General features: G+C 50.1%; 1 protein-coding gene across 2 annotated transcripts in view; it reads right to left on the bottom strand.

The window, feature by feature from the left end:
* The window catches only part of CABLES1 (Cdk5 and Abl enzyme substrate 1), a 123,249-nt gene extending 100,618 nt beyond the window's left edge, over positions 1-22,631 (bottom strand). The window contains exon 1 of one of the 2 annotated variants that reach the window (XM_054461027.2): positions 21,227-22,631. In XM_054461027.2, coding sequence (XP_054317002.2) covers positions 21,227-22,077 — 851 coding nt within the window. In that variant the 5' untranslated portion in view covers positions 22,078-22,631. The remainder of the gene's footprint in view (positions 1-21,226) is intronic. The other variant, XM_054461026.2, reaches the window with a different exon arrangement.
* Positions 22,632-23,220: the final 589 nt, after the last annotated feature.

Raw genomic sequence — 23,220 nt, 5'->3', positions numbered from 1 at the left:
GTTGGAGTACAGTGATCCTCCCACCTCAGCTTTCACAGTAGCTGGGACTATAAGCACGTGTCACTATGCCTGGCTACTACGCTGCTTTTCATCTAATTAAATCATATAGAAATTATTAGGAAGAGATAACTTTTTAAACGGTATTAAAATATGATGTCAGCATTTAAATTCCATAATTTAAGGCACTCTTCCTATCTTGCCAGCACAGCCTGGTGAGAAGGAAGAGGCCTTCAGAGCCTGAAATATTCCATTTTCCTTCTGCCATAAGCCTGGGTCACATTGGCTGATTCTTGGCTTCCGGATCAACAGGGAAGAGGACAGAAAGCCAGCCCCTCCCACCTCAAGGGTATGAGGAATTAATCAGATTGGCTGAGGCAGGCCTTTGTAAAAGAGAAAGCAGATTCTTTCCATGACCCCTCAATCTAGAGAAGCCCCCACCACTGCCCCCGCTTTACTACCTGGATAAAGTACAGCTGATCCTCATTATCCCCAGGTTCTATATTTGCAGATTTGCCTACCTGCTAAATTATTTTTAACATATATATATTTCTAAACAAAATAGAGATGGGGTTAAGCCATATTGCCCAGGCTGGTCACCAACTTCCAGGCTCAAGTGATCCCCCTGCCTTGGCCTCCCAGAGTGCTGGGATTACAGGTGTAAGCCACCGAGTCCAGCCCTACTTGCTGAAATTTATTTGTAACTCCAAAATGGACACTCATGGCACTTTCATGGTCATTTCGCTAACATGGGTGTGTACAAAGTGGCAAAAAATTTGAGTCACCCAACACACAGATTCCCAGCTGAGGTGACCAAAGCTACATGCCTTCTTTCAGCTCATTCTTGTCTTTTTCTTAGCATTTTTAGTGCCATATTTTTTGCATTTTTGGGCTTTTTGCTGGTGATTTCACTGTTTAAAAGGGTCCCAAGCACAGTGCTGAAGTGCTGTCTAGCATTCCTAAGCAGAAGCAGGCTGCGGCGCGCCTTACAGAGAAAACACATGTTCAAGAAGCCTTATTCAGGCATATGTTACAATGCCGCTGTTTGTGAGTTCAATGAAGAGTCAATAATATATATTAAATTAGGTGTCTTTAAATGGAAATGCACCTAGAACAAGGTATGCATTGATCAGATGATGGAAACGTGTGACCAGAGGCTCACAGGAACATAGCTACCCATGTATTTGCCTCAGGAGCAATGGATCAGTATTTCCTAATTCAGTGCTTGCAGCAACTTCATACAACAAACTACTGGGAGTAATGAGATTTGACTATATTAGCTAAAAGTTGTATAATGAAAATTCACTCCCTCCGAATAGAGGCAGCTAACGTAGGAGGACAAAGCACAGGCACTGAAGTCCAGGGTCCTGAAGCGAAACAGGAAACACACAATCTTGGTGCCCGCTGGGCCTCCAGGTCTCCCTCCCTTTCACAGCCAAGCAGCCTTTGACCAGCATCAACCCAGAGAGCAGAGACAAGGGTCTCGTCCTTCCATCCAAGGTCCATGGAGCTCAGAAGCACACGGCAGGCTCCCCTCCCAGGGCCTTCGAGGTTCCTTCTCATCCATGTGAGAGCCTATGGCCCAGCCCCTGTAGGAAATACCAAGGCCGGTCTTGGGGGCTGGAGGACCTCCACGGAGCCCCTCTCTGTTCCAGATGACCTCATGCCACTCACACCACCCTCCAGCCCTGCTGCTGGCCCACATCAGGACTGACATCCCGCTTTTCCAGGCTGAGCCTCAGAGAGCGATTTCCAACAAAGACCGTCAGCATCCAAAGGTGGGAGCCAAAAAAACAGACTCAGCTCTCTGGGTCACCCAGGCGATCCTCTGATAACTTACGTGGGAAAATCAGCATATATTCTTGCATGGCAGCCCCTTTTAGAAAGCATTCAAGGAAGGAGGCAGAGGCATCAGACCACTCCAAACTCATTTTATGAGTCACTCAAACACCAGGAAGAAAAACGGCCTGGAGGCCAAGCAAGCACTGTTGAGACCAAACCTAAGACTCCAAATGAAAAGCCATTTTCTTAAAGCCATAGGGGAAAATGTGTACTGCCACCCTGTGATTCTGGGATCCTGCCACGTGGAGACCACATGAGGTCCTGCCACCCCAGACAGAAATACCCCTGTGTTTCTCCCTGAGGTTGAAGGAAAATGGAAATGAAGCTACCAGCTCTGGACACGGCTACACAAGGCTGAACTAGCTCCCATTGTAAGCAGGAGATGCCAATGCTAATAAAATGTCACCTCCATTACTTTTGCCAGGGTTATAAAAAGAAACTGGAGACTTCCTCCCTTGGGCATCTTCTGTTAATTGCCATTTATAAAAGTTCTGTTTGCTAGGTCTGTAATATGCATTATTTCTCCTTTGAAAACAAAAAGAAACTCCTAAAATATCAATCAGCGTTCCAAATGGCAAAGTGATTTGTTTCCCAACTCACACTCTGGATCAGCTCAGGAGTCTGTCTGAAATGCAGGCATCTGGTACCAATTTGTGACAATATAAAATCAAAGCTGAACTCCTATGTAAATATTTTTTTATTCCAGATCTCACCAGCCTCCATGTATCTTATTCATTTCCTTATATTTTAGCCTTGACTTTTATTTTCTTGGCTCTAACAGAACTAAAGTTACGCATAACGAACACTGCACTTCTTAATAAGCTCTACAGGCTAAATTATTTCTGGCTCTGTGAAATGCTGCTGCTCACAGAGTACTGGATTGAAATATATTGTTCCTATTGCTTCCAATCTGCCAGGCTCCAATTATTCAATTACGTTTGTAGCAAACAGGGTCAAATAAAAAAGCCTGGTTTAGTCATTCTGTACACACATAGCAGCTTCCCACCAACAGGGGCTGGATGGGTAAATGACATGAATATCAGCGTATGTTCTTAGACAGTGCAAGTGTTGAACAGTACAGGTGTCCAGAAACACTGGCCCATCCTAAAACAACCTGTTTTGTTCAGGAAGGTCACAAAACTTGTTTAGATAAAATGTCACATGTGTCAAAAGGCAAGAGAGCAGAGTGGGAGAGGATGGGCTTCCGTTAGAAGGGATCCCCGCTCTACGTGACTTGGTGAGAAAACTCAGTTCTCTAAAGTTCAAATCCCTTGTTGACATGGTGACATCAGCCCCTACAAAATCTGTACGGCACCAGCAGAGTATATGGGATACAATAGTCACATCAGATATTTACTGAGAACTACGTTCTAGGTACTGTAAGTGCTTTACAGAGATCTCAGATTTGCTCTTCGCAGTCACACTATGAGGCACCTGATTGTTAAATATCATCTCCCCCTCTTTACAGATGATAACCAAGGCTCAAGGAGATTAAGGAATGGGCAGATGCGGGATGTACAATTTCCATATGGCTCAGTAGATGATCAAGTTAAACAGGCACGCTATTATGAAAAACCACCAATAAAATGGGAAAAAGACATAACTGCTGCTGTATGTGGAGACTGCACCTCAGCCTTAATTTGACTTGCCAAGCAAGAACAAGTGGACAGCACACCAGGTGCCTGTTTAGTTACCACGGCACACGATTATGAGGTTTCCAGAAGGCATCTTCTTCACATGCGAGATCACTCAGACTTCAGCACTTGGCAATCAGGTACAAACATGTGCAAGTTGAACTAGAAACTGTTTGAAAAAGCTAATAATCTTGCTCTATTTTTTTTTTTTAATTAAAAGACTATATGTGTTCAACAGAAACTGAATGAATGAAATCTGATTTGGGGTATTTCTACAATTTTTTTTGAGACAGTCTTGTTCTGTCACCCAGGCTGGAGTGGGTGGTGTGACCTCGGATCACTGGAACCTCCACCTCCCCATTACAAGCGATTCTTGGGCTTCCGCGTCCTAGGTGGCTGAGATTACAAGTGTGCGCTATCATACCCAGCTAATTTCTGTATTTTTAGTAGAGATGGGGTTTTGCCATGTTGGCCAGGCTGGTCTCAAACTCCTAGTCTCAAGTGATCTGCCCGCCTCAGCCTCCCAAAGTGTTGGGACTACCGGCATGAGCCATGGTGCCTGGCCTATTTTTTGTTTTTTGAGATGGAGTCTTGCTCTGTTGCCCAGGCTGGAGTGCAGTGGTGCGATCTCAGCTCACTGCAACCTCCACCTCCTGGGTTCAAGCGATTCTCCTGCCTCACCCTCCTGAGTAGCTGGGATTACACGTATGTGTCACCACGCCTCGTTACTATTTATATTTTTAGTAGAGACAGGGTTTCACCATGTTGGTCAGCCTGGTCTAGAACTTCTGACCTCAAGTGATCTGCCCGCCTCAGCCTCCCAAAGTGCTGGGATTACAGGCATGAGCCACTGCACCCAGCCCCAGCCTATTTTTTTAAAATTGTTATGTTCAAAATTATTCTTAAAAGGTAATATTGCTGGTCATAGTGGCACATGCCAGTAATCCTAGCACACTGGGAGGCTGAGGCAGGCAGATGGCTTGAGCCCAGGAGTTTGAGATCAGCCTGGGAAAGATGGTGAAACCTCATCTCTACAAAAAAAATATAAAAATTAGCCAGGTGTGGTAGTGCATGCCAGTAGGCTCAGCTATTTGGGTGGCTGAGGTGGGAGGATTGCTTGAGTCCAGGAGGTTGAGGCTGCAGTGAGCTGAGGTTATGCCACTGCACTCCAGCCTGGGAGGGAAAAAAAAAAGTAACGTTAAAAATTTTAGACCAGCCAAGAGCGGTGGCTCACGCCTGTAATCCCAGCACTTCGGGAGGCCGAGGTAGGCAGATCACAAGGTCAGGAGTTCAAAACCAGCCTGGCCAGCATGGTGAAACCCTGTCTCTACTAAAAATACAAAAAATAGCAGGGCGTGGTGGTGGGCGCCTGTAATCCCAGCTACTTGGGAGGCTGAGGCAGGAGAATCATTTGAACCCGGGAGGTGGAGGTTGCAGTGAGCCAAGATCACGCCATTGCACTCTAGCCCAAGGCAACAAGAGCAAAACTCTGTCTCAAAAAAGACAAAAAAAAAAAAAAAAAAAAAAAAATTTTAGACCAAGGCCTGGCATGGTAGTTCAAGCCTATAATCCCAGCACTTGGGAGGCCAAGCCAGGTGGATCACTTGAGGTCAGGAGTTCGAGACCAGCCTGGCCAACATGGTGAAACCCCATCTCTACTAAAAATACAAAAATTAGCCAGGCATGATGGCAAGTGCCTGTAATCCCAGCTACTCGGGAGGCTGAGGCACGAGAATTGCCTGAACCCAGGAGGCAGAGGTTGCAGTGAGCCGAGATCTTGCCACTGCACTCTAGCCTGGGAAATAGAGTGAGACTCAGTCTCAAAAAAAAAAAAAAAAAAAAAAAAATTAGACCAAACAATTATAAACTTGAGATGATATCTAACCATAAATATCATTCTCCACCTTGGGAGAAAAAGGAAAATCTCCATACATCAATATTCAATCAACAAGTTACTTATGACCCTACAGATATATTACCTCAAGCCATTAGGACAGTAACAGCACAGGATTAGGGGGAGAAATAGGTAATGAGAAGAAATAGGGTCATCTTTAGTCGCACAATTTTTCGTCCAGGTAGCATTTTAGCTCATTCATTAATTTTTTTTAAAGACAGGGTTTCACTATGTTGCCCAGGCTGGACTCCTGGGCTCAGGCAATTCTCCCACCTCAGCCTCCAGATAGCTAAGATTATAGACACAGGCCACCATGCCTAGCTTGGTAGCATTTTTAAACTCATAACACTGGATCAAGCTAATACTCCTGTCTCAGAGATGGCACTGCTACCCAATCAGTCCATAGGCCAGAAACCCCAGAGTCTCCTCAATGCTCTCCACTCCCCCTGCTCCGTATCTAATCCACCTCCATCGTGCCTTACATCTCTGCTGAATCTGTTCACTTCTCTCCACCCGCTTCGTTACCATTGTGGTCCAAGTGGCCCCCATGTCCTGCCTGGACCACAGCATCAGCGCTCTCATTTCTTCAAACCTGCTGCTCCTCCTGCCTGCATGAGCCCTTCTGGCCCTGGTCTGCACCAGCTGCTCCTCCTGTCTGCCCCAATCCTTCTAGCCCTTGTCAAGTCCTCGATACCTGTCCATTCTTAGACCTTAGTTCAGCAGTCACCTCCCAAAGCAAGCCTTCCTCAACCTGCCACAGTGGAGTCCAATCCACCATCACTTATCACAGGCCAACAGGATCAAGGCTGTCCCCGCTCTGTGACTCACCCCAGGCCTGCAGTCTTCCATCTGTCAGTGGATTACTCAAGAGCCTCTCTCCAATTAGACATAAGCTCCACAATGGCAGGGAACATTCAAGTCCCCTACAAGTTCTATCAGCTCTACCTCCAAGACGCACCTGCCACCCATCCACCCTTCACCATCTCTACCTCTGTCCAGGCTACTGTGTGTCTCAGCAGGACGCTCTTGCCTAAAGGCAAGAGGCTCCCAGAGGTCTCACATCCATGCCTGTCCTCCTTCAATCCACAGCAGCCAGCAGGACCTTAAAACGTAGGCCAGGGAGGCCAGGCACGGTGGCTCACGCATGTAATCCCAGCACTTTGGGAGGCCGAGGCGGGCAGATCACGAGGTCAGGAGATCGAGACCATCCTGCCTAACACAGTGAAACCCCGTCTCTACTAAAAAATACAAAAATTAGCTGGGCGTGGTGGCAGGTGCTTGTAGTCCCAGCTACTCGGGAGGCTGAGGCAGGAGAATGGCGTGAACCCAGGAGGCAGAGCTTGCAGTGAGCCGAGATCGCGCCACTGCACTCCAGCCTGGGCGACAGAGTGAGACTCTGTCTCAAAACAAACAAACAAAAAAACAAAAAAAGCAAAAACGTAGGCCAGGGCACTCTGCTCCCCAGCGGCTTCTAATAAAGACAATGAGAGCTCTTAGCGTTATGAGGCGTCTGCCCAATTCTCAGGTCAGCCCCTTTGGCTCCCCAAGTTCACTATGTTCCAACCACCCTTGGCCTTCTTCCTGCAACAGCTCAAGTGCATTGGCATCTCAGGACCCTAGAACACATGGCTCCCCATGCCTGAAACCTGCGTCCCATCTCTCGGTGGTGAACTGCTTTCTCATCTTCCTGAGAAAGCCTTTCCCAGCCACAACACCCAATAGATGTTCACAGACTCCCATGACCCTTCACAGAACCCTCCAGAGTTTCGTCTACTTGTAGTTGGTTTGGTTGCCTCTTTTCCCCTTTGCCAGCGCGAGCCACTAAGGTCTGTGGTGGCAGGGATCCCACCCCTCCGGGGCTCCCCCATATGCCAGTGCTTGGCGCAGGGCAGAGGCTTTCCACAAATCTGCTTGGATACTTGAAAAACTACTATGACCTGGCTGGGCACGGTGGCTCACGCCTGTAATCCCAGCACTTTGGGAGGCCGAGGTGGGCGGATCACGAGGTCAGGAGATCGAGGCCATCCTGGCTAACACGGTGAAACCCCGTCTCTACTAAAAATACAAAAAAAAAATTAGCCGGGCGTGGTGGCGGGCGCCTGTAGTCCCAGCTACTCAGGAGGCTGAGGCAGGAGAATGGCATGAACCCGGGAGGTGGAGCTGGCAGTGAGCCCAGATAGCGCCACTGCACTCCAGCCAGGGTGACAGAGCAAGACTCCGTCTCAAAAAAAAAAAAAAAAAAAAAAAAAAAACCCAACTACTACGACCTTAAAATAGAGGTGGAGAGGAAATGCTTCAGGACACAGATGAGGGAACAGATACCCCAGACACAAGAAGGCAGGGAAAGCCAATGCAAAAGGGACTCATCAGAGCTAATCCTAGAAGTTCACCAGAGACAAAGCGTGGCCGTGTCGGGGACAGAAAAGGAGTGGCGAGCCTAACGGTGATGATGCCAAGCCTCAACCTCAACCCTGCATTACCTGGATAGCAAAGCCCCACATCAGGGATAACTTCCGTCGATTTGTGCTAGAATAAATAAAATCCTTTCTGGAGCACTAGACGCTGTTCACATCTTTCAGAAGGTCCAGTAAAGTTGGAGGTACACAAGGCTTTGTCCACAGTGGCTGCTCCCAAGCCTGAACGGGCGACAGGCGCAAGTAGGGGCCTTGTTTAAACAGATTGCTGGGCCCCGCCCCAGAGCTTCTGACCCAGTGGGTCTGAGGCTGGGTCTGGAGATCGTGTTTCTAACAAGTTCCTGGCCGCCGCTTGTCCAGAGAGCACATTCTGAAAACTACTGGGCTACCGCGCCAAAGAATCAAACAAAAACAGACGTATCCAGGATAGAGTTTAGCTTTTTTTCCAAAAATTCCATGGCTGGGCACAGTGGCTCACTCCTGTAATCCCAGCACTTTGGGAGACTGAGGTGGGTAGACTGCTTGAGCTCAGGAGTTCGAGACCAGCCTAGGCAACATGGTGAAATCCTATCTCCACCAAAAATACAAAAATTTACTAGCGATGTGGCACACACCTGTGGGTCCCAAGTACTGAGGAGGCTGAGGTGGGAGGGTGGTTCGAGCCCTGGAGGCAGAGGCTGCAGTGAGCCAAGACTGCACTACTGCACTCCAGCCTGGGCAACAGCGAGGCTCCATCTCAAAAAAAAGTAGACAAACTTCCTAAAAATAAAAATTTTGGATGAGTACAGGTTGATTTACCTGAAGAGACAATTAGGATGCCAAAGGGGTTAAAAACAAAAAGCATGAGGCTGCGCGCAGTGGCTCACCTCTGCAATCTCAGCACTTTGGGAGGCTGAGGCGGGTGGATCACCTGAGGTCAGGAGTTGGGGACCAGCCTGGACAGCATGGGCAAAACCCCATCTCTATTAAAAATACCAAAAAAAATTTATCTGGACATGGTGGCACACACCCGAAGTCCCAGCTACTCAGGAAGCTAAGGCAGGAGGATTGCTTGAAGTGAACCTGGGAGGCACAGGTTGCGGTGAGCTGAGATCGCGCCACTGCACTCCAGCCTGGGCAGACAGAGCAAGACTCCATCTCAAAAAAAGATCACTGCTACAGTTTCCTTCCTCCATTCAACCTGTCTCCAGTTTTGAAAAATCCAGCTTTGCTCACACCTGTGCCTATTCAAAGTCTTCCCGTTTTCCTCTGGATTAAACTCATCGTCTTAAACCAAGCATCCAATGTGCTTTGCCACAGTGCACCCACTGTGAGGTCACAGCTGACCTGAAGGCCCAGTTTCAAGGGCATCTCCAGGACAACCACTGCTCCCACTGCAGGAATGGTGGCCCCTAACCTGTCCGGCTGCCCCAGAGTCCAGCAGCCTTGTGCTGGGCTGTCCTCTTCTGGAATGGGCACTGGGCCCCATTTATCTCTGAACAGGGCCACACTTGCCTGGCATGCAGATGTGTGTGCAGAATTGACACAGAAGTCCCCACTGACCCAATGCCAAGTGGGATCCCTGGACAAACACCCAACTCTGTTTAACCATGGGGTCGAGGAGAGGAGGTGGAAGCCATCTGCAGAGGGGAAACGGGGCTGAAAGGTGAGGCCAAGTCACCCACGTAGCACCCAACTCAACTCCACGTCATGGCCACACAGACCCTGAGGAGCCCTCACACCGGAGAGGGTATCCTGCTTAGAAATGGAGGCCAAGTAGGCCAGGCATGGTGGCTCATGCCTGTAATTCCAGCACTTTGGGAGGCTGAGGCGGGTGGATCACGAGGTCAGGAGATCGAGACCACCCTGGCTAACACGGTGAAAAACCTGCCTCTACTAAACATACAAAAAATTAGCCGGGCATGGTGGTGTGCGCCTGTAGTCCCAGCTACTTGGGAGGCTGAGGCAGGAGAATGGCGTGAACCCAGGAGGCGGAGCTTGCAGTGAGCCGATATCGCGCCACTGCACTCCAGCCTGGGCGACAGAGTGAGACTCCATCTCAAAAAAAAAAAACAAAAAGAAATGGAGGCCAAGCAGGCAGCACACAGACCACGGAATGAGGGCTATAGCTCTGATAACGAGTGACGAAAGTTGCGTCTTCCCAAATTGTCTCTGGAGGTAGCCCTCCCCCAGCATGTGCCCCACATGGGCTGCGGGACCCTCCAAGTAGGGCAGCATCTTCCTGGGCCTGGGTGTGGGCAAAACCGGTTGTTGCTCTTCACCTCACAGCCTCATTGCTCTAAAGGTACAAGGATGGACATGTGAATTCCCCCTACCTTGCTTTATTTTGGCAATAGAAATTGTCACTATTCCAGTGTAAGCAGGGGCAAAATGCAGCACCAAACAGAGGGGTACTATTTCTCTCCGCTGCTCTGATTTCACTACTACTGATGAAACTAAAACAATGCAGCAAGGTAGCTGTTCAGGATCAGCTCCTCATGATCAGAGCAGACCTTGTCAAATTTCTCAACGGCTTCTTGGACAGTGTAAGGTGCAGTGCAATCATGAATGGAAATAACAGCTACAATTTTCCTGCTCAATCACTAAGGGCCAAACCTTTGCTAGATGTTTAGTGTTGTATTCTGCATTCTTATTTTAATATTTGCAATATCCCAAAAGGACTGGAGTCCTTATCCCCATCCTACAGGTGAGAATGTGAGGTTCAGAGTGGTTAAGCGTGTTGTCCAAAAGGTGCCGTTAAGCGGCAGAGCTATGGAGCTCCAAAGCTGGTCTTTCCACTCTTCTGCTCACCCATTTTGCTGAGACAGAGGCCTAGCGGCAGGGGTGCAGGAAGGAGAAGGAGCTTACTCCCTGCGGGAGGAACTGATACCAAGCTATTAATATTATCTGGAGAGAGCTGTTGTTATTGGGAAAATTTTCCATGACTCTGGCCCCAAATCAGGGTTCTATTGGCCTGCCCGAGGTTATCACGTGAAAATCAGCATGCTCGCTTGATGAGAAGGTGCTGGCTAGCCAAAACTATAGCACAATATTTCTTTGTACTTTAACATACTGACCTTGATTGACTCCAGCCCATAGGTCTGAAACAGATGAGGCCCTAGCATTTTGGTTAACGAACACACAAGTAGAAGATTTGAGACTGGAAGGAGAATAAAATTCTACAGTACTTAGTTGATTCTTTCTTACGTTTTTCTTAAAATGGTACAGCTACGATAGAGTTTTTGTTTTAAAACTCTCAACGTAGAAAATGTAAATTTTAAAACTCTAGCTCTACTACATACGGTGACTTTCAAATCCATAAAACAGCTACCACATTGCCTTTTTGAAATTACTTGATTTTTAAAAAAGTACTTCTTAAGCTGTTAAGCATCAAACAAATAAACAGAACTTATAATATTATCAATCATTTTGTGATGGATAAATGGAATCCTACAATTACTTTAGACATTTGTAATCTCATCTTCCTTCTTCACTACTCACCCTCCAAAAACAAACTTTATTCAACTCAATAAATAAAATAATTCATCAAGAACTACCATTCAGGCTGGGCAGGGTAGCTCACGCCTGTAATCCTAGCACTTTGGGAGGCTGAGGCAGGCTGATCACTTGAGGTCAGGAGTTCGAGACAAGCCTGGCCAATCGCTTGAACCCGGGAGGCAGAGGTTGCAGTGAGCCAAGATCGTGCCATTGCACTCCAGCCTGGGCGACAGAGCAAGACTCCATCTCCAAAAGAAAAAAAAAAAGAACTACCATTCAACATCACATCAACCATTTGTCCCCCTAACATGCCAGTTTTTGTCCTTAAGCAAAAAACTTTAGACTTTGAATATCTTCCAGCTCCTCACATTTGTTCCTCTACCCCGCTACCCAGCCCTTCCTAAAACTATCGAAGTAGACATTTTGCTTTATAAATAATTTGGTCAATGAGTAAAGTGCTTTAAAATAAAAATCAACATGCTAGGCACATAAACATTTTTGGCATTCTTGAATATTTTACTAGTCTCTGGTTGAATGCTTTCTCTTCTGTTTATCGTAAAACCTAACTTAGATTTACATATACCCTGTGCTTTAAACCAGGGACAAGATTGGGTCCCTCTTGCACACACATATCATTACAATATTCTAAAGTCATAAGCCCCTGGTATTTGCACGTTCTGCTTTACAAGCTCTTGTCTGTGACCAAATGTGCAGTAATAAGCCCCAAACCACAATGAATGATAACCTCGTTAAATATGATCTAGTGCATAGCCATCCAAACTACTAAAACAAAGAGGAAAAGACAAACTAGCAAACTCCAATTAATTATACGTTCTTAGAGGCTTTTCAAAATCAAACAAACATAAAAATACAACATTACACAGTTGGTAAAACAGAGTAATAGCTAATGATTTCATGATTCCTGAATGTAATACTAAGTGGTCTGAGCCCCAGAATCTGTGAAATGTTTGGTGTTTAAATGGTACACAGGCTGAAACTTGAGGGGGACAGATATTTTTCTGAAGTGGAAAAAATGGATAGTGGTGACCCTGGGGAAAATTTACATCATTACGTTAAGCAGCAGATTCTTATAAAAACTTCTGGTTTTCAACATGCTTCCTTTGATAGCGACATTTTGCACAGCCCCCAAAGAGAACAGGACAAAAAGGATGTGTGAGCCAGGCGCAGTGGCTCACACCTGTAATCCCAGCACTTTGGGAGGCCGAGACGGGTGGATCACAAGGTCAAGACAGGCAGATCACGAGGTCAAGAGATCGAGACCAGCCTGGCCAACAATGGTGAAACCTCATCTCTATTAAAAATACAAAAATTAGGCCAGGCGTGGTGGCTCATGCCTGTAATCCCAGCACTTTGGAAGGCCGAGGCAGGCAGATCACCTGAGTTCAGGAGTTAGAGACCAGCCTGCCCAACATGGCGAAACCCCGTCTCTACTAAAAATACAAAAAATTAGCTGGACATGGTGGCAGGCACCTGTAATCCCAGCTACTTGGGAGGCTGAGGCAGGAGAATTGCTTGAACCCATGAGGCGGAGGTTGCAGTGAGCCGAGATTACGCCACTGCACTCCAGCCTGGGCAACAGAGTGAGACTCTGTCTCAAAAAAAAAAAAAGAAAGAAAAAGAAAAAAAGGATGTGTGGTAAAGCCTTAGGTGCACATGCTGATAACCAACTCTCTGGAAGGGGAAAAAGAAAAACCTTGACTTGTAGCATTGGCCGATTCCTGTGGTGTAAATATTCCTACCACAACCGATTTCAGGTTATCAACCACCTCAGATTCTTCAATCGTCTCTATTAAGCGGGTAGGAGTCAGCTCCAAGACACTACAGGGTTTGCAAGAAACACAGCTTAGAAGCCAGGAAAACTAGGGTTCAATTCTAGCTCTAGATTCCAGCTATGTGGCCTTAGACAAATTTCCTTAACCATCCAGCCTCAGTCTTCTCAGCTCTAAAGTAGGCAACCTGTTTCACAGACTGCCACACAAATAAAACAACATACGTGAAGGATGTGGCACACAAGAGGTACTCAGAACTCCATACAAGTCACCTCCCTCCCGAGGGTGGGAGAGACAGGCACAGGTAGGGGTGGGCTGGGTGGTGCAGCCTCCACAATCTGTCTCACCTTAGCCCCATGACAGATTGTTTTAGCAAATTAAGAGTCAGGAGCAACTGCTGGATGGAAACAAAGACCTAGAATGTTGTGGGGTGGGGGAACAGTTAGAATCAAATTTTCCTACTCTTACTGTTAGGGAATTGGAGTTTCATTTGTGTTCCCTATGGAGGAGAGATGTGGTCTGTTCCACCAAAAGCTGGCCCCAGGGCAATCCGTCACCAAGCTCTGACCAGACCACGGAGGAGGGGCCCTCCAGTCCGACCAGGGCTGAAGCACAGATTCACAGGGAAGGAAGAGGCTCAGCCAGGAGCGTGTACGAGCATGGGGAGAGCAGCGGCTGGCTCTGTGGCTGACGGAGCTGGAAGGAAGGGGCCTCTTCGGGAGGCCCTGCCCCAGGAGAAGCCTGAGAGTGCCAGAGCCTGGGACAAGGAGCAGCGTGGGTGCCCTCTGTAAAGACAACACAGTATGGCAGCAACAGGCCTCAGAGGGTGTGTGGGAGCGGGGGAGGTTGCAGTGGCAACCAGGACCTAAGCCAACAGCTGCCTCGTGTGAAATACCAGGAATTTAAGACTGGCAGGATCAGATGTGGGTTTCAGAAGGGTCCCTCTGACAGCCCAGGGGGGAGGGATTGACAGGGGTCCAAACAGAAGCCAGGAGTCCCTCGGGCCACCACATTATCCAGGCTGTGAAACAAGGCAAGGAGGGTGCAGGCAGGCAGGAAGGGGCCAAGGGGACCTGCACACTTCCTGGGCACAGAGCACTGGGATAGGGTGGGGGAAGCACAATCACTCTGTGACAAGCCAGGGAATAGGCCATGTGGTCTCTGTCGCAACTACTCGATTCTGTCCTTGTAGCACAAAGGCAGCCAAAGGCAAGACTTGCACGAGTGGGCGTGGTTTTTCCAAGAAAGTATTATTTATAAACAGCCAGGGGGGCAGTTGGGGAAAGGGTGATGCTGAGAAGATACAGCAGGAAACCCGCCCAGGGCGGAGGTGGTGGTACCATTCCCATTTCACAGATGAGGAACCAGCAGAGCTTTAAACTTTGGGAGGCCAGGTTCCTGTTGCTAATTGTACCATGCTCTAAATAACACAAGACGTGTAATGTACCAGGTGAGTAAGAGGCAATAAAGGTGTCAGGGATTCAGCTGTGGCCAAAAAGAGAGGAAGTACAGGCAGGCAGCGGGCGGGAGTTAACTGCCAGAGTCACAGGAATCCCTATTTAAAACCTGGCCTGTCGTCTGGGCCCAAATGCACAGATGTCTTCCCTAGATGACAGAAAAGTGGAAACTGAAACAAGGAAATCACAAGTGATTAGGAATCTTTGAGGCCATTTAGGTCAATTTCTGCTCAGTTCAGCTGAAGCCTATTTAACAAGCATGTATGAGCCTGACCTGTAAACTGTAGCACAGCAGAGGGAGGCGGGTCAGAGCACAAGACCCCAGACAAGTTACTTAACTGCTCTGTGCTTCCAAATGGAGGTGATGGTAGTACCGTCTCAGGGTGTTTCTAGGTATGAACTCAGTCCCGCTAAAGTGCTTAGAATAATGCCTGCCACACATTTGTTAAATAAAAATACTGTGTCCAAGGCCCTGTGCCAGCTGCCACAGGGAAGGGTGTGAAATGTCCCTGCACCCCTACCCGGGTGGGGGGAGTTCAAACAACAAGCTCACCTCTAACCACTCACTCATCACTCTCCCAACTCTCCCATTTACTTATGTCACCCAACACAGACAAGGACCATGTTTTATGCCTCCATCTCCCATGACTAGGATAGTGGTGACTCATGATTGAGACTCATTGTGTTCAATGTTTGTTGAATGAATAAATGATACAAGGCATTAAGCCTCAATACCAAGATTTCCTTTTCTACATAACTGGCAGATAACACTGCAACCTAAGTCACCCCCTGGTCACTCTGTGACCTTGGATTCCTGCCCCTCTGTGGTGTCTGGAGTCTGATATCAACATGTACAACAGTACTTTGTAAACCTGAAGGCCCTTTAGCAATAGAGGTTACTACAGATCATGTCCTTGGTGTGGGGGTAGTTTCAGCTGGGGGACTGACCGCCTCCCCAGGCAGTGGCTTCCTGCTTGGCCTCCTAACATCGTCAGTCCAGCTGTGATATTGCCCGTGCCTGAAGGAACACAGCTGAAGGTAGTTTTTAAAGTTCTCCCTCATGCTGGGGGAGCCCTATTCATTCATGCATTTATTCCTTCATTAGTTACATGTTCTGCCCATCAGAGCTACATGGAACAAACTTAATGCTACTTTGTACCTGATTCTGAAGTTGGATTATCCACACGTCCCCAGGCTAAACATGCCCCCAGACCCTGCAGCAGGCCACAGGACCGAGACACGTGGAATGGTGGACCCAGAAGGGGCGAGGCTCATCTGTCCCAACCGCTGAGTTCCATAAGGAAACTAAGACCCAGAACCCAGGAGTCTCAAAGTCCTGCTTTGACCTCTCTTATGCCACATCAGGTCACAGCACAGGCTCACCTGCACTGCCTCCTACTCTACTCTCCAGAAAACCTGCCCTTGGCTCTCTGCCACCTCCAGCTATCTTTCTGAAGACAGTAAAAAAGTCCAGGCATCTGCGCTTCCTGGGAAAGCTACTGAGCACATGGTGCAGAGCCATGTGGTGGCTTCCCGACCCATTCAGAGAGCAAAAGCTCACCCTTGAGCTCACTGGCCTCCCCAGGCACTTGCCAGCAGTGAGCAGGCTTCCTATGTATTTCTCCTGAGCTCACTCACATTGCAGGCTTTGTGACTGCAACAAGGGCAGCAGGCGAGCCTCAGACTGCGCCCGCCATCCACAGGCCCCCGCCTGACCTGGGGCTACAACTCCAACCTCCAAAACCCACGGTTGCTGGAAAAATGGCTCAGCAATAACTTGTGTTTGCTTACTGCTGAGATCAAAGTTCTTTATAGACTTCTGAAATCCCGAGGGGTCAGGTGGCTCACAGCTGGGGCACACAGACTGGCGACTTGCCTGATGTCACAAAGCGGGTGGTGAAAAAGCTAGGAAACAGCATCCATCTCCCCTTTCTTACCCTGATTCTTGATCTGTGGTGGGCTCACATTTTTCTTTTAAGTCAAGACACAGATTACAATTACAGCACAAGCCTGGATTTCCTCCAAAGAGGGGCAATGCAGCGGGAGGGGCAGGCAGAAGCTCTAAGTCAGCTGAGCAATAGTGAGCCTGAGCTCTGCTATTAATCGCCAACTGGCCTTGGGCAGGCCACTTAACATCTCCTGAGTCCTGGGTTCCTTGGCCTAACAACAGGAACAAATCATAATAGGGGGAAAGCCTCCCTCCTCAAAGGGTGGCCACTCTGCATTCCAGGGAACTGGTTAGAAATACAGAATCTGCTTTTAAGAGATTAAGTGACTGTAAATGCATTTACATTTGAGAAGCCCAAATATGATTTAGCACAAGCCCACACTCAGACCTCAATTATAAATGTAAGTGCATTTTACACTAGAAAGGGCCTGAGACACAAGCCAAGGTTCTCAGGAGGAAACAGACCCAGAAGGCTGATTAACCCACCAGGGTCAAACAGCTGTCACAGTGGCACCAGCATCTGAACACAGGACTTACGGCTCTTCTGTACCACAAATCCACAAGGCATGATGCTAACTCAAGTGTTCTCAGAGGCAAAACCCTCATACTATTTTTTAATAGTACCCTGGGTGGGGCGCGGTGGCTCACACCTATAATCCCAGTACTTTGGGAGGCCGAGGTAGGTGGATCACCTGAGGTCAGGAGTTCGAGACCAGCCTGGCCAACATGGTGAAACCTCATCTCTACTAAAAAATACCAAAATCAGCCAGGCGTGGTGGCGCATGCCTGTAGTCCCAGTTACTCGGGAGGCTGAGACATCAGAATTGCTTGAACCCGGGAGGCAGAGGTTGCAGTGAGCTGCGATGGCGCCACTACACTCCAGCCTAGGCAACAGAGCAAGACTCCATCTCAAAAAAAAAAAAAAAAAAAAAAAGAAAAGAAAAGAAAACAAAAGAAAGAAAAATAGTACACTGGTCACCATGCACCCCTCCCATCAGCACAGTGGTTCACCTGGGCTCAACTTCATGTCCTCCTGGGAAGCTGTCCGCTAGCCAGAATCTCCAGGAAGTAGAGTAACCCAGGGCTGGGGCCAACTGCTGGTTGCAAGGAAGTTTTTGAAGTGAATGGAAGCCTTAATGCACACCTTATAAATTCGCACTCCCTTTCACCTATTAACACCTTCCAGATGCACCGTTCACTGCCAGAGCAGAGAAACACGATAGGGCATGAAGCTAAGAGGCATCTTCTTGGTTTCCCACCTCTGACACTGCACCTGACAGCAAACCCAGCCTGTTGGCTTCCCAGTGCTAGAGTCCCGTCCGTGAGGCTGGGAGGAACCCAGGCCCACCGTCCTGGGTTCCCTGGGCACCCCGACAGAATAGAGATGGTTAAATAGCAAAGCTAGGGGATGCAAACAAAGAGGCTAAATTTGGGAGGATAACAAAGGGGGTGTTGAATTATACCAGTATGACTGGCCAGTTGTATAATAGACAAACATTTACAGCCAACAGTTCAAAAATTATCTATGGGCCTATTGTGTGCAAGGCATAGTGACATGGTAGAGTGGCAGAGCTTGGACATCAATGATCCAGGTTCCTATCCTGGCCCAACTAAGTCAGATTATCATATGTGCCTCTCAGTAGCTGGGCCAGTCTGAGAAATTACTCAACCTCTCTGAGCCTATGGTCTCCTCACCTGTGAAAGAATCTATACTCAGGGTGGCTGTGAGGGCTAAATACAATAGATGTCAAGAACCCAGTCCGGTGAACAGAGGTGGTGTAATCATTGCATCCACAGGCATTTACTGTGCACCTTGTACCAAGGCTTGCGCACAGAATCTTCCTCCCTGTGTGTTGTAAAGTTTGGAAGTCCAAGCAATTATTTGTGATTGGTTTTACAAGTGTTCCAATGAAAGTAACCAAGAAGAAAGGGTTTCAAGATTGCAGATTGGGAGACATTCTAATTTTTTTTTTTTTTTTGAGACAGAGTTTCACTCTTGTTGCCCAGGCTGGAGTGCAATGGCACAATCTTGGCTCACTGTAACCTCCGCCTCCTGGGTTCAAGCAATTCTCCTGCCTCAGCCTCCCGAGTAGCTGGGATTACAGGGGCGCAACAACACACCCAGCTGATTTTTTTGTATTTTTAGTAGAGACGGGGTTTCACCATGTTGGCCAGGCTCGTCTTGAACTCCCGACCTCAGGTGATCCGCCCGCCTCGGCCTCCCAAAGTGCTGGGATTATAGCCGTGAGCCACCGCACCTGGCCCGACATTCTAATTTTTATATACCCAAAACAAACCCAATATATAAAACCTCAAATTCATTTTTTAAAAGGGCAGATTTCACATACACTGTGGCAACACTTGTCAAAATTTAATTTGTATACAAATCACCTGAGGATCTCGTTAAACTGCAGATCTGGACTCACGCAGTCTGGAGTAGGGAAGAGTCTGCATTTCTAACTGCTCCCAGTGAAGCTGAAGGTGCAAAGCCCACACTCTGGAGCAGCAAGGTGCTATGGAATTCCTCTAATGGCAGGAAATGAATCCAAGGAAAATACAATTTGATGTGAAAACATCCCAGGAGACCATCCGTGAGGTAACATGTACATGGAAACACACAGGCTAGCAGGGAGGCACACCAGGAAAGGTTTCCACAAACGGAAACCAGAAAAGCTGGCCTCGGGCCTTATTCAAGTGAGTCTATGCTCTCAGCACACTTCCACTAGGCAGGTGCAAGTACTCTAGTGCTCTAGTGATAGACAAGCAGCGTGGTGTTGGCAACAAAGCATCCTGGGATATTTCAAGTCTGTAGCCTCTCCACAGCTAAGCTAGCCTTTCCGCCTTTCTTAAATCAGTTTAACCTGTTTTTCCACTTTGTACCCAAATTTTAAGCTGTTTCTATTCACAGCTGTAATTTTATAAAAGCCTATCAGGTTGCCAGATATGGATTATTCAGAAATAGGATGAAAGTGACTGTCAGGTAAAGAAGCATCTTCCAGTGATTAACTCATCTTAATGTGTGTGTCGAGGTGAAAAGGATCAATAAAACGCCTAAAAGATTCATATTTATAGGATTGGAGGTGGAGTTCTGGATATTCTTTGGTTCAGAAACGCGAACACACAAGATCTTCCATATCCCCTGAAATGAGTTTCTTGGAGAAAGCGTGCGAGGTAATCTGATCTCCAGCTGCCTTTAGCACGGAGGACACATCTGTCCATCAGGAGACACAAGCCAGCTTTGCACACTGGCTTAGAATAACACGTATGTTTATTACAATTCCTGTCATAACCCTCTTGACTGCTGGGCTTAGGCTGCAAGTCTGGAGTCATCATGAGCCAGTGTGTGATGTCAAGCGGTAATACTGAGCTGCCCAGAAACCGCTGAGTTTGCAGGACTCACCCAAAAACAAGGGATACCACCTGCCTGCCCTCACCTGCTGCGGGGGAGATGCATGCTCTGACAAGAAATACCGGAGTAGGGCTATCACCTGTGCCGTGTCGCTAATTCATCCATGCACTTATGAGGCTGCTTCCCCAGCTCCACACCCCTGCTTGCGGGCCATGCGCACTCAAACAGCGAGGCTACATAACTAGCACCCTCATGATTTCACCCACTTCGGAAGAAGTACACTAGGGGCAAACTTGTGGATGAGGCGGGCCTGTTCTTCCCCATTTGTCCATTGCGGGAGGAAGTTTTCCCATAGGCACCTTCTTACTTGGGCCAGATCAAGCTTTCAGATAAGCATGATAGGAGAGAGAAATTCTAGCAGAGAAAGTCATTCCTTCCCAGAAGGGATAACTGAGGCCCCAAGAAGTTAAAACAACTTTGTCAAGGTAGAGTCTATGCTATCGCTAACTTCACAAGAGGTCTTATTAACCAACAAGGGAGGGCACTCCCTAGGAACGGATCTGCATTTCCCCACCTGCTCCCGCCTACTCGCCTACTTTTGCAAGCTTCAGTTCACACAGTCCCAACCTCCGACTGCCCCTTAGATTAATACGTGGTGACAAACTCTATTTCCTGAACAATAAGCAAACGTCCAGCATTTCATGTTTTTGCTAAGATGCCTAATGCCGCCAGATAACTTCAGCTAACAAGCAAAACAAGCGTTTAACGAACTCAAGCAAATTCATCTTGGAATAGGAAAAAAACCCCTCAAGCCCTATTTCCTCTTTGTTCCCCACCCCCCTAGGCCTAGTTGGAGGCAATGTAAGAAGGACTTTCCATTGCTCAGGAAAGCAAATGGAAAAAGCCAAGTTTCCCCGGGCCGCAAGAAGACTTGGAGCGCAGGCAAGAACTTCTCCGGAGGGTCACGCGTGTCTGCTACAAGTTCAGGCTCACACGCGCCGCTGAGCTGCCGGCCTGCACTGCTCCACTCTGCGCCCGGCCGAGTCTCGCCCCACTCGGGGAGAGTGCGCCTCCGGGTCTGGACCGGGTTTCAGGAAAAGTTTGTGATCTCGTGTGGGGAGGCTCGGACGCCGCTTTTTACGGGGCTCCTGCAACTCCCAACTCCCGACCCACTGCACAAGCACGGTGCTCCTCTGCGAGTGCTGGGCTCGTGCAAAACACGTGTAACCCCGCACTCCCTGGAGACGCCCCCTCTTTTGGGTGCCCTCGTGGTTTGGGATTCGGGCCCGGAGCACAGGATCCGGCAGGGCGCGGGAAAATGGGAGCAACCCGTGTCCCGTAGCCCAGAGACCGCGGGGAGGCTGGGAGCGCCGGGCGCCGGGAGGGACGCAGGGTTGGGTGCACGTCGCATCCCGGATACTCACCGGGACCTCTGCAGCTGCTCGAAGGCGCTGGTGCTGCCGCCCTGGCCTGGCTGCTCCAGGGAGCAGTAGTTCTGCGAAGTCGGCCTGGAGAAGGCGATGGGCAGGATTCCCTGAGTGAACGAGTTGAGGCGTCCCCGACTGCCGCTCCCACTCCCGGGGGTCCCGGAGCCCAAAAAGGCGGCCGCCGGCACCTGCACGCTGGTAAAGGCATCGTCCTCTTCCAACTCCTCCTGCCCGGCGGCCCCGGACCCGTCGAGCAGCTGCAGTTGGGCACAGGCGGCGAGAGGTGCCGGCCGGGGCGGCTGCCACTGCTCCCCCGACGCCCGGCCGGCGCCCAGGGGGCTCGCGAACCCCCGCGCCACCCCGGGGCCGGACATGGTCGCATGGCCGCCAGGGATCAAGGGCGGCAGCGACGAGGGCTGTGGGAGGCAGGGACCGGACCCAGCGGCCAACCCCGCAGCCGGCGTGCCCGGCGCGGCGAGCGCGATGCAGCCGCCCCGCTCGGCAGCGGCGAGCAGGCTGAACCGAGTCCTCGCGCCGCAGGCGCCGCCGGCGCCCGGTTTGGCCGCGCCGCCCTCCTCGCCACCGCCCCACTCCGCGTCCTGCGGCGGCAGCCGGCCGTCCAGCGAGATGTTGGTGAGGAAAGAGAGGGCAGCCTGGCGGCGGCGCGGGTCCATGCGCGGCTTCCGGGGGGGCTCGGGCGGCGGCAGGGCCGGCGCGGCGGCCGCGGGCTGGGGCTGGGGCTGGGGCTGGGGCTGCGGCGGCGGCTGCTGCAATCCGCTGGCGCCCGCGGCGTCGGTGCCGGCGCTGCCGCTGCTGCAGGCGGCCGTGGTGGCGGCCGCCGCCGCCATTGTGTCCGTCTGCGGCGGGATTTCCGCGATGCCCGGAGAAGCGAGCGGCGCCCGAGCGCTAAGCGGCGGGCGCGAGCGGCGGCGACCCGGGCTGGGCAGGGCGCGGGGATCGGGCGGCGTGCGCAGCGGTCCAGCCCCCCCGCAGGCGGGCCATGCTCGCCCCTCGGTGCTCGGGATGGGGGCGCCGCCGCCGCCCCGGCCCACGCGCGCGCCTCGCTGGCTAGCTCGGCTAGTTCGGCTCGCTGGCTGGCCGCCCGCCGGTCGCCTGGCCGCTGGCTCGCGGGCTCCGGGGCCGGGTGTCCGTATTTATAGGTGCGCGCGCCCCGCGCTCGCGCTCCAAAGCGCTCTTTGCAATAACACGGAATCACGTGTGGGGAATGCGACCTGGGAGGAAAACAAAGCCGCAGGCGGCGGCCGCAGAGGCAGGCGGCGGGAGGCGAGGGGCCGCGGGAGGAGGAAGAGGAGGACGCGAGAGCCGAGCGGGTGGCGGGGCGGGGGATCTGCCCGGCTGTCCGGGTTGTCGGAGCTGCCTGCTGGGAGAGTTGACGACTCCCGGGGCGCGCGGAAGCCAGGTGCGGGAGGCGAGCACGTTTCCCCCGCGCGCTCGCACTGGGAATTGGGGGAGCGAGCAGAACCCAGTGGGTTAGGTCCTGGGGCTGTGCTCCTGGGAGAGTTGTGGGTCTACAGGACGGTTATGTGGAGCGGTGCAGAGTTTTGGACTGCGAGCGAGTTACTTGGACCCCGCAAGGCCGTTGGTCCCCGAGAAGTAAATAGATCCCTTTCATAATAACACGGGTAAGTCCACAGCCCCTATGGAGACTGTCCCACCGTAAAGCTATCGCTAACAACCATTGCAGTTGGGTCTCATTCATTCCCAGGCCAAGGATGCAGCCCCCCGGGATAAATGCACGCCTTGGGATGCATAAGAGCCCAGAAGCACGAACATCTTCCACGTGGTCAACGAACTCACGCATCCCCAGTCCATCGTATTGTCACTTTTCATCTCTCTCTTAGCAAAGACCAATGCAAATTTTTTACTTTGGCTCTGAAATATGCTCCATTTTCTGTGAAGACCGAGGTGGGCTAAAATGACCTTACACGCTTTTCCCCTGGTCACCTTGCAAATTTTTGTAGATTATGATC

Source organism: Pongo pygmaeus, chromosome 17, assembly GCF_028885625.2.
Source record: "Pongo pygmaeus isolate AG05252 chromosome 17, NHGRI_mPonPyg2-v2.0_pri, whole genome shotgun sequence".
Classification (NCBI taxonomy): domain Eukaryota; kingdom Metazoa; phylum Chordata; class Mammalia; order Primates; family Hominidae; genus Pongo; species Pongo pygmaeus.
The sequence above is the reverse complement of the archived record's forward strand: the minus strand, read 5'-3'. Positions and strand labels throughout refer to the sequence as shown.